The following is a 12500-nucleotide window of genomic DNA, read 5'->3' as shown; positions in this document are numbered from 1 at the left end:
AACTGTGTAATTGATTCATTGTCTCGCCCATTTCAGTACGTGGCATATCTGGCGACCCCCCCAAATGTAATTGAACTAACGATTGTTCGCTAAGGAAATATTTCTGTGACAATTATTGTGAAATTTTTAATTTCTTAAGAATTAAGTTGTGGCCAGACAACAAGAAATATCAAGTTCATACGAGTTTATTTTATAGCAATTTTGTGCTAAAATGGCAACAGAAATGAAGTAATGAAAATTATAATGAGTGGTTGATGAGGTAATTAGCGATTTTGTATCATACTGCTAAGGCCATCTGTTGGCCAAGAAATAAACAATAAGTAGAGCTCTTTAATCCTTGCCTTCTGGAACCTTCCATGAAGTCATTGTGGTTTGAAAATAGCCCACAATAGCTTATTCAATTAGAACAGAGTATAATTCATACCTGCCACACATACTGTATATCTACATAATATGTAGATATACAGTATGTGTGGCAAGTATACATATTATGTATCAATCTATCACCCTTTTCTAATTGGATAGAATCATTCTCATGAATGGAATGAAGGATATGTGCTGCCATCTTTGGACATTAAGTAGAAACACTCAGATTCTATTCAAATTTGAAGAATTTTGTCATTAATAAAACATACTTTGGTAATATTTTTTCAATCCATTCATCAAAAAGTCACAATTCTAATAACACCCTTTTTCTTTTGATTTTTAGGCTCCAGCTTATAGTAATTATATGTTAAAAACAGATATGTATTAAAAAATATATAGTGCAGATTCAAATATTCTAAAAGCAGAGTTGCAACTCGGCTATAGAATTATAAACCCCAAATTTAACCAAAATATATTCATGACTGCAGCAAATACGTTGTGAACTAATCCTAAACCCAATTATAGATATTAATTCTCTATAGGGTGTCTTATTTCATGAACCAAGGGCATATGAGCATTTTTTTCGGGTGGGGTGAGTTGGGGGCTAAAGTTTGAAAAGGTACTGACGGTGGGTGTCTTGGGGACCTTCCCCAGAAATATCTTTAGGAGGAAACATCCTTAGATGCGATTTCTCGGCATCTGACAGCAGATTGTAGCAACAACAAAATCCTATTTTTTTGACAATTTTCATGTAACTATTTAAAATTTGTTCACAATGACTACAATGAAATACTGGTAGTATATAAATAAATAAATATATATATATATATATATATATATATATATATATATACATATATATATATATATACATATATATATATATATATATATATATATATATATATATATATATATACATATATATATATATATACATACATACATACATACATATATATATATATATATATATATATATATATATATATATATATATATATATATACGTGTGTGTGTTTGTTTATATACACATATATATATATATATATATATATATATATATATATATATATATATATATATATATATTTGTGTATATAAACATACATATATATATATGTATATATATATATATATATATATATATGTGCGTGTATATAAACATACATATATATATAAATATATATATATATATATATATATATATATATATATATATATATAATATACATATAGTAAGGAATCATTCTACATCACAAACATATCAAAATATTTAGATTTATTTTCAAGATTAAATTATAATTGAGTTTAGGCTATGACCTTGTGAAGTTGACCTAAAACAAGGTGGGTGTTCCCGTAAATATATAATTTCAATCCAATAAATAGAGACAGCAAAAACTATAAATGTTTTCCACAATTCCTTCCTTATTTTCTCCGAGAGAGAGAGAGAGAGAGAGAGAGAGAGAGAGAGAGAGAGAGAGAGAGAGAGAGAGAGAGAGAGAGAAAATTCCGTTGTTACTTCTGAATAAAACTTGCTGAAATTCTATCTTAGCTGGCTCAGTGAATGACTTCCTAACTGAGTGGATTTTCAGTTGAACATTTTAATTTTGAAGTCCTGAAATAACTGAAAGATATTCTAATGGTTCAGTGAATTAAGTCATCTTAATCCGTCACTCAGACTGAATAGCAGGAGCTTATTAAGTCAACTTAGACTGACAGGTAGACTGAATAGCAGGAGCTTATTAAGTCAACTTAGACTGACAGGTAGACTGAATAGCAGGAGCTTATTAAGTCAGCTTAGACTGACAGGTAGATTGAATAGCAGGAGCTTATTAAGTCAGCTTAGACTGACAGGTAGATTGAATAGCAGGAGCTTATTAAGTCACTTAGACTGACAGGTAGACTGAATAGCAGGAGCTTATTAAGTCAGCTTAGACTGACAGGTAGACTGAATAGCAGGAGCTTATTAAGTCAGCTTAGACTGACAGGTAGATTGAATAGCAGGAGCTTATTAAGTCAGCTTAGACTGACAGGTAGATTGAATAGCAGGAGCTTATTAAGTCAGCTTAGACTGACAGGTAGACTGAATAGCAGGAGCTTATTAAGTCAGCTTAGACTGACAGGTAGACTGAATAGCAGGAGCTTATTAAGTCAGCTTAGACTGACAGGTAGACTGAATAGCAGGAGCTTATTAAGTCAGCTTAGACTGACAGGTAGACTGAATAGCAGGAGCTTATTAAGTCAGTTTAGACTGACAGGTAGATTGAATAGCAGGAGCTTATTAAGTCAGTTTAGACTGACAGGTAGATTGAATAGCAGGAGCTTATTAAGTCAGCTTAGACTGACAGGTAGACTGAATAGCAGGAGCTTATTAAGTCAGCTTAGACTGACAGGTAGACTGAATAGCAGGAGCTTATTAAGTCAGCTTAGACTGACAGGTAGACTGAATAGCAGGAGCTTATTAAGTCAGCTTAGACTGACAGGTAGACTGAATAGCAGGAGCTTATTAAGTCAACTTAGACTGACAGGTAGACTGAATAGCAGGAGCTTATTAAGTCAACTTAGACTGACAGGTAGACTGAATAGCAGGAGCTTATTAAGTCAGCTTAGACTGACAGGTAGACTGAATAGCAGGAGCTTATTAAGTCAGCTTAGACTGACAGGTAGACTGAATAGCAGGAGCTTATTAAGTCAAGCTTAGACTGACAGGTAGACTGAATAGCAGGAGCTTATTAAGTCAACTTAGACTGACAGGTAGACTGAATAGCAGGAGCTTATTAAGTCAACTTAGACTGACAGGTAGACTGAATAGCAGGAGCTTATTAAGTCAACTTAGACTGACAGGTAGACTGAATAGCAGGAGCTTATTAAGTCAACTTAGACTGACAGGTAGACTGAATAGCAGGAGCTTATTAAGTCAACTTAGACTGACAGGTAGACTGAATAGCAGGAGCTTATTAAGTCAGTTTAGACTGACAGGTAGATTGAATAGCAGGAGCTTATTAAGTCAACTTAGACTGACAGGTAGACTGAATAGCAGGAGCTTATTAAGTCAGCTTAGACTGAGAGGTAGACTGAATAGCAGGAGCTTATTATGTGAGCTTAGACTGACAGGTAGATTGAATAGCAGGAGCTTATTAAGTCAGTTTAGACTGACAGGTAGATTGAATAGCAGGAGCTTATTAAGTCAGCTTAGACTGACAGGTAGACTGAATAGCAGGAGCTTATTAAGTCAGCTTAGACTGACAGGTAGACTGAATAGCAGGAGCTTATTAAGTCAGCTTAGACTGACAGGTAGACTGAATAGCAGGAGCTTATTAAGTCAGCTTAGACTGACAGGTAGACTGAATAGCAGGAGCTTATTATGTGAGCTTAGACTGACAGGTAGATTGAATAGCAGGAGCTTATTAAGTCAGTTTAGACTGACAGGTAGATTGAATAGCAGGAGCTTATTAAGTCAGCTTAGACTGACAGGTAGACTGAATAGCAGGAGCTTATTAAGTCAGTTTAGACTGACAGGTAGACTGAATAGCAGGAGCTTATTATGTGAGCTTAGACTGACAGGTAGATTGAATAGCAGGAGCTTATTAAGTCAGCTTAGACTGACAGGTAGACTGAATAGCAGGAGCTTATTAAGTCAACTTAGACTGACAGGTAGACTGAATAGCAGGAGCTTATTAAGTCAACTTAGACTGACAGGTAGACTGAATAGCAGGAGCTTATTAAGTCAGCTTAGACTGACAGGTAGACTGAATAGCAGGAGCTTATTGTGTGAGCTTAGACTGACAGGTAGATTGAATAGCAGGAGCTTATTAAGTCAGCTTAGACTGACAGGTAGACTGAATAGCAGGAGCTTATTAAGTCAACTTAGACTGACAGGTAGACTGAATAGCAGGAGCTTATTAAGTCAACTTAGACTGACAGGTAGACTGAATAGCAGGAGCTTATTAAGTCAACTTAGACTGACAGGTAGACTGAATAGCAGGAGCTTATTAAGTCAACTTAGACTGACAGGTAGACTGAATAGCAGGAGCTTATTAAGTCAACTTAGACTGACAGGTAGACTGAATAGCAGGAGCTTATTATGTGAGCTTAGACTGACAGGTAGACTGAATAGCAGGAGCTTATTAAGTCAGCTTAGACTGACAGGTAGACTGAATAGCAGGAGCTTATTAAGTCAGCTTAGACTGACAGGTAGACTGAATAGCAGGAGCTTATTAAGTCAGCTTAGACTGACAGGTAGACTGAATAGCAGGAGCTTATTAAGTCAACTTAGACTGACAGGTAGAATGAATAGCAGGAGCTTATTAAGTCAGCTTAGACTGACAGGTAGACTGAATAGCAGGAGCTTATTATGTGAGCTTAGACTGACAGGTAGATTGAATAGCAGGAGCTTATTAAGTCAGCTTAGACTGACAGGTAGACTGAATAGCAGGAGCTTATTAAGTCAGCTTAGACTGACAGGTAGACTGAATAGCAGGAGCTTATTATGTGAGCTTAGACTGACAGGTAGATTGAATAGCAGGAGCTTATTAAGTCAGCTTAGACTGACAGGTAGACTGAATAGCAGGAGCTTATTAAGTCAACTTAGACTGACAGGTAGACTGAATAGCAGGAGCTTATTAAGTCAACTTAGACTGACAGGTAGACTGAATAGCAGGAGCTTATTAAGTCAGCTTAGACTGACAGGTAGACTGAATAGCAGGAGCTTATTGTGTGAGCTTAGACTGACAGGTAGATTGAATAGCAGGAGCTTATTAAGTCAGCTTAGACTGACAGGTAGACTGAATAGCAGGAGCTTATTAAGTCAACTTAGACTGACAGGTAGACTGAATAGCAGGAGCTTATCAAGTCAGCTTAGACTGACAGGTAGATTGAATAGCAGGAGCTTATTAAGTCAGCTTAGACTGACAGGTAGACTGAATAGCAGGAGCTTATTAAGTCAGCTTAGACTGACAGGTAGACTGAACAGCAGGAGCTTATTAAGTCAGCTTAGACTGACAGGTAGACTGAACAGCAGGAGCTTATTAAGTCAGTTTAGACTGACAGGTAGACTGAATAGCAGGAGCTTATTAAGTCAGCTTAGACTGACAGGTAGACTGAATAGCAGGAGCTTATTAAGTCAACTTAGACTGACAGGTAGACTGAATAGCAGGCACTTATTGTGTGAGCTTAGACTGACAGGTAGATTGAATAGCAGGAGCTTATTAAGTCAGCTTAGAGTGACAGGTAGACTGAATAGCAGGAGCTTATTATGTGAGCTTAGGCTGACAGGCAGACTGAATAGCAGGCGCTTATTAAGTCAGCTTAGACTGACAGGTAGACTGAATAGCAGGAGCTTATTAAGTCAGCTTAGACTGACAGGTAGACTGAATAGCAGGAGCTTATTAAGTCAGCTTAGACTGACAGGTAGACTGAATAGCAGGAGCTTATTGTGTGAGCTTAGACTGACAGGTAGATTGAATAGCAGGAGCTTATTAAGTCAGCTTAGACTGACAGGTAGACTGAATAGCAGGAGCTTATTAAGTCAGCTTAGACTGACAGGTAGACTGAATAGCAGGAGCTTATTGTGTGAGCTTAGACTGACAGGTAGATTGAATAGCAGGAGCTTATTAAGTCAGCTTAGACTGACAGGTAGACTGAATAGCAGGAGCTTATTAAGTCAACTTAGACTGACAGGTAGACTGAATAGCAGGAGCTTATTGTGTGAGCTTAGACTGACAGGTAGATTGAATAGCAGGAGCTTATTAAGTCAGCTTAGACTGACAGGTAGACTGAATAGCAGGAGCTTATTAAGTCAGCTTAGACTGACAGGTAGACTGAATAGCAGGAGCTTATTAAGTCAGCTTAGACTGACAGGTAGACTGAATAGCAGGAGCTTATTAAGTCAACTTAGACTGACAGGTAGACTGAATAGCAGGAGCTTATTGTGTGAGCTTAGACTGACAGGTAGATTGAATAGCAGGAGCTTATTAAGTCAGCTTAGACTGACAGGTAGACTGAATAGCAGGAGCTTATTAAGTCAGCTTAGACTGACAGGTAGACTGAATAGCAGGAGCTTATTGTGTGAGCTTAGACTGACAGGTAGATTGAATAGCAGGAGCTTATTAAGTCAGCTTAGACTGACAGGTAGACTGAATAGCAGGAGCTTATTAAGTCAACTTAGACTGACAGGTAGACTGAATAGCAGGAGCTTATTAAGTCAGCTTAGACTGACAGGTAGAATGAATAGCAGGAGCTTATTAAGTCAGCTTAGACTGACAGGTAGACTGAATAGCAGGAGCTTATTAAGTCAGCTTAGACTGACAGGTAGATTGAATAGCAGGAGCTTATTAAGTCAACTTAGACTGACAGGTAGACTGAATAGCAGGAGCTTATTAAGTCAACTTAGACTGACAGGTAGACTGAATAGCAGGAGCTTATTGTGTGAGCTTAGACTCATAGGTAGATTGAATAGCAGGAGCTTATTAAGTCAGTTTAGACTGACAGGTAGATTGAATAACAGGAGCTTATTAAGTCAGTTTAGACTGACAGGTAGACTGAATAGCAGGAGCTTATTAAGTCAGCTTAGACTGACAGGTAGACTGAATAGCAGGAGCTTATTAAGTCAGCTTAGAGTGACAGGTAGACTGAATAGCAGGAGCTTATTAAGTCAGCTTAGACTGACAGGTAGACTGAATAGCAGGAGCTTATTGTGTGAGCTTAGACTGACAGGTAGATTGAATAGCAGGAGCTTATTAAGTCAGCTTAGACTGACAGGTAGACTGAATAGCAGGAGCTTATTAAGTCAACTTAGACTGACAGGTAGACTGAATAGCAGGCGCTTATTGTGTGAGCTTAGACTGACAGGTAGATTGAATAGCAGGAGCTTATTAAGTCAGCTTAGAGTGACAGGTAGACTGAATAGCAGGAGCTTATTATGTGAGCTTAGGCTGACAGGCAGACTGAATAGCAGGCGCTTATTAAGTCAGCTTAGACTGACAGGTAGACTGAATAGCAGGAGCTTATTAAGTCAGCTTAGACTGACAGGTAGACTGAATAGCAGGAGCTTATTAAGTCAGCTTAGACTGACAGGTAGACTGAATAACAGGAGCTTATTGTGTGAGCTTAGACTGACAGGTAGATTGAATAGCAGGAGCTCATTAAGTCAGCTTAGACTGACAGGTAGACTGAATAGCAGGAGCTTATTAAGTCAACTTAGACTGACAGGTAGACTGAATAGCAGGAGCTTATTAAGTCAACTTAGACTGATAGGTAGACTGAATAGCAGGAGCTTATTAAGTCAACTTAGACTGATAGGTAGACTGATTAGCAGGCGCTTATTAAGTCAGCTTAGACTGACAGGTAGACTCAATAGCAGGTGCTTATTAAGTCAGTTTAGACTGACAGGTAGATTGAATAGCAGGAGCTTATTAAGTCAGCTTAGACTGACAGGTAGACTGAATAGCAGGAGCTTATTAAGTCAGCTTAGACTGACAGGTAGACTGAATAGCAGGAGCTTATTAAGTCAGCTTAGAGTGACAGGTAGACTGAATAGCAGGAGCTTATTGTGTGAGCTTAGACTGACAGGTAGATTGAATAGCAGGAGCTTATTAAGTCAGCTTAGAGTGACAGGTAGACTGAATAGCAGGAGCTTATTGTGTGAGCTTAGACTGACAGGTAGATTGAATAGCAGGAGCTTATTAAGTCAGCTTAGAGTGACAGGTAGACTGAATAGCAGGAGCTTATTAAGTCAACTTAGACTGATAGGTAGACTGAATAGCAGGCGCTTATTAAGTCAGCTTAGACTGACAGGTAGACTCAATAGCAGGTGCTTATTAAGTCAGTTTAGACTGACAGGTAGATCGAATAGCAGGAGTTTATTAAGTCAGCTTAGACTGACAGGTAGACTGAATAACAGGAGCTTATTAAGTCAGCTTAGGCTGACAGGCAGACTGAATAGCAGGCGCTTATTAAGTGAGCTTAGACTGACAGGCAGACTGAATAGCAGGAGTTCTGAGTGATTGATTAATGACATATTTTCAACAACTGGTCCAGTTTTCTCGATTACTGTATTTCAACTCAGTTATGCCGTTACTTAATTTCTCTTTCTCTCTCTCTCTCTCTCTCTCTCTCTCTCTCTCGAGAGAGAGAGAGAGAGAGAGAGAGAGAGAGAGAGAGAGAGAGAGAGAGAGAGATTGGTACTGCCATGATTCTTTATTCTAATTTCTCGAGTTTCAGCGAGTGACTGTCACTTAATTTTGACAATAAAATAGTCTCTGTTTTGGTCATGATTTAAAAAGTCTACACCAGGCCAATTATTTCCCAGAACACCTTGCCCTATATCCGGGCAGCCTTTAGGGAAAGGTTCCTTCTGGCATAAGGCCTGTTGAATATCAGCCAGCCAACCATATGAGTAGAATTACTGGATTAGCCTACTCGTGATTTTAACCTTGACACAGTTGTCGTTCTAGCCAAGTTAAATTTCCCCCTTTTTAAACCTAATGATAATTTCTTATATATTTACATAATTATCATTATTCTGCATCATTATTATGATCGTTCTATGTATGTTAGTAATATCACGCACCGAAAAACGGCGAGAGAGCTTTATAAATCATTCGCATTTTCTACAAGACCTTCTCCCGCTCTCTACATCTAGAGCAAACGTGTGCCCGAGTGTGGTCGGAACATGAGCACTATTTTACGTGGCCTGAGCGCTTTTTCTCGTTGGCCACTGCCTGAGTCGCCTTCCTGACCCGGAAGGGCTTGCCTGTCTCTACTGAGTGAAGGGAGGGGCTGCAGGTGTCAGGTGCCACCAACCATAAGGGGCCCCGCTTCAAGGAAAAGGCCCTGCAAGCTGTGAACGCCAAGACGTGGTCGATTCGAAGGGCAACTAGGTTAAATGAGCTGTAAAACGCTGAGTTCCCGTTGTTGTGGCGCAAGGTAACTCGTGAAGGAAAATAATGAAGACACTAACGAAAGCTTATTCGTCACATGCAAGTACAGAAAAGCAATTAATTCGTCATATTATTATTATTATTATTATTATTATTATTATTATTATTATTAGCTAAATTGCACCGCTAATTAGAAAAACATGATGCTATAAGCCCTAGGGCTCCAACAGGGAAATGTAGCCCAATGAGGAAAGGAAATAAGGAAATAGATAAACTATAAGAGAAGTAATGAACATTTAAAATAATTAAGGACAGGAACATTAAAATAACTTTTTCATATATAAACTATGAAAAGTTTAGAAAAAAAAAACCAGAGGAAGAGGAATTAGATAGAACAGTGTGCCCAAGTGTATCCTCAAGCAAGAGAACTCTAACTCAAGACAGTCTAACACCATGGTACAGAGGCTATGGCATTACCCATAGGTACTTCATTCCTTAACACACTCGTAAAGTCAATTCAATTATACGCAACTTTTCCTATTTCACACATATTTCTCGTGTATATATACTTTTTTTTTATTTCCATATAAATTCACTTGATCGGTATGGATATACGTATTCCTCATTATTATTATTAGTAATTTACCTGCTAAGCTACAACCCTAGTTGTAAAATCAGTGTGCTATAAACCAAGGGGCTCCAACAGGGTAAGTAGCCCAGTGAGGAAAGGAAACAAGGAAACATAAAATATTTCAAGTAGAGTAACAATATTAAAATATATATCTCCTATATAAACTATAAAAACTTAAAAAATACAAGAGGAAGAGGAATAAGAGAATAGTGTGCCCGAGTGTACCCTCAAGCAAGAGACTCTAGCCCAAAGCAGTGGGAGACCAAGGTACAAAGGCTATGGCACTACCCAAGACTAGAGAACAATGGCTTGATTTTGGAGTGACAGATAAGTAGCATCCCTTATTTGAGTAAAAAGTTTTCTATATCAAAATAATTGTGTTGAATCCCATTCTTTTTCCTCACACACTTCATACGATCACAATCTTCCCTTTCTCAGCATTTCGGTGAAACTTCCTTTCTTTAAGAAAAAGGTCAGATATTTTCCTTTTTTATAAAGCATCTCTCTCTCTCTCTCTCTCTCTCTCTCTCTCTCTCTCTCTCTCTCTCTCTCTTTCTCTCTCTCTCTCTCTCTGTCTTTTAATCGCAGTGCCAAGAGAAAAAACATAGAAAACATTATTGTTTACTAATCGTAAGTAACATACTTTGCTAACATTTAAAAAAAAGCCTTCTTAAACAATAAACAATTTTATAAAATCACCCTCTCTCTCTCTCTCTCTCTCTCTCTCTCTCTCTCTCTCTCTCTCTCTCTCTCTCTCTCTCTCTCTCTCTCTCTCTCTCTCTCCATTGACCACAATGGATTAAAGATTGCTCACATCAAAGAGAGAGAGAAAAGGGGAGAGATAGAGAGAGAAGAGTAACATTTGCACTCGTGAAGATTGGCCTAATTCCCCAATAGATGGCACCCCTCTCACACCCTCACCCTTCATTAACAGACTATGTTGCCAAATACTACAGCAACAGCCATTCAATAAAGGCCGCATATCAAATCCGGCGGACGTCAAACGAGAGGAGGGTTTTCAACCGCGCCTGATGAAGACACGACGCCACAGACCGCTCCTGATGAAGACACGACGCCGCAGACTGCTCCTGAGGAAGACACGACGCCACAGACCGCTCCTGAGGACGACACGACACAGCAGACCGCTTCTGATGAAAACCTGATGCCATAAACCGCTCCTGATGAAGACATGACACAGCAGATCGCTCCTGATGAAGACACGACGCAGCATACCGCTCCTAATGAAGACACGATGCCGCAGACCGCTCCCGATGGAGACGCGGCGCCGCAGACCACTCCTGAGGACAAGACGTCGCAGGCCGCTCCTGATGACACGACGCCGCAGCCCGCTCCTGATAAAGACACGACACCACAGGCCTATAATGATGAAGACAGGATGCCGCAGACAGCTCCTGATAAAAACACGACGCCGCAGACCGCTCCTGATGACACGACACCGCAGCCTGCTCCTGATGAAGACAAGACGCCGCAGACCAATACTGATGAAGACATGGCGCTGCAGACCGCTCCTGATGAAGACATAGCGCCACAGACCAATACTGCTGAAGACACGACGCCGCAGACCCCTCCTAATGAAGACATGACACTGCAGACCACTCCTGATGAAGACACGAATCCACAGACCAGACCGCTCCTGACGAAGACACGATGCGGCAGACCGCTCCTGATGAAGACACGATGCGGCAGACCGCTCCTGATGAAGACACGATGCGGCAGACCGCTCCTGATGAAGACACGAATCCACAGACCAGACCGCTCCTGACGAAGACACGATGCGGCAGACCGCTCCTGATGAAGACACGATGCGGCAGACCGCTCCTGATGAAGACACGATGCGGCAGACCGCTCCTGATGAAGACGCGACACCGCAGACCGTTCCTGATGAAGACGCGACACCGCAGACCGTTCCTGATGAAGACGCGACACCGCAGACCGTTCCTGATGAAGACGCGACACCGCAGACTGTTTCTGATGAAGACGCGACACCGCAGACCGTTCCTGATGACACGATGCCGCAGCCCGCTCCTGATGAAGACATGACGCCGCAGACCACTCCTGATGACACGACGCCGCAGCCCGCTCCTGATAGACCCACAACGCCGCAGATCAGTCCTGATGAAGGCACGACGCCACAGACCGCTCCTGATGAAGACACGACCCCCTTGCATCCGGCCCCAAGCGCGATCACAGATAAAAGAGAAGAAGAATTGTGATGAGAATGCTAAGTGAAACGGCAGGGGGCCAATACGGAGCGAGGTAACTAGCTTAGCGACGTTGGCTATTGGATTGTTACGACCTATAATTGTTATTATTCGATAATTGATCTCGCACTCGTTGGTTAGAAGTGGATTTGGGAAGCACATTGGGGAGAGATCGCGGGAGGAAGAGGGGAGGTAGATTAACCCTCCTCGGTGGGGAATGGCAAATGGGGGAGGATAGAGAGAGGAAAAGATAAGGGTTCATTTGCTAAATTTTGGTGGTTATATTGCGGAGGGGTAAAGGAAGGATATAAAAATGAGAATATTGAATATGGAATTATTTTGTTGTTATTCGAAGGGGAGTTTGAGTTAAAACAATAAAAACAAAGGTATGGTGGATAC

At 40.3% G+C, this 12500-nt stretch overlaps 1 protein-coding gene across 1 annotated transcript in view; it reads left to right on the top strand.

The window, feature by feature from the left end:
- Positions 1-9212: 9212 nt before the first annotated feature.
- Positions 9213-12500, top strand: part of LOC137649557 (putative cyclin-dependent serine/threonine-protein kinase DDB_G0272797/DDB_G0274007) — a 12247-nt gene continuing 8959 nt past the window's right edge. Inside the window, exon 1 of the mRNA XM_068382543.1 lies at positions 9213-9351. Within this exon, the coding sequence (XP_068238644.1) occupies positions 9346-9351 (6 nt within the window). The 5' untranslated portion in view covers positions 9213-9345. The remainder of the gene's footprint in view (positions 9352-12500) is intronic.

The sequence above is a fragment of the Palaemon carinicauda genome, chromosome 11 (genome assembly GCF_036898095.1).
Source record: "Palaemon carinicauda isolate YSFRI2023 chromosome 11, ASM3689809v2, whole genome shotgun sequence".
NCBI lineage: Eukaryota > Metazoa > Arthropoda > Malacostraca > Decapoda > Palaemonidae > Palaemon > Palaemon carinicauda.
Note: the sequence above shows the minus strand (reverse complement) of the source record. Positions and strands in the feature narration are given on the sequence as shown.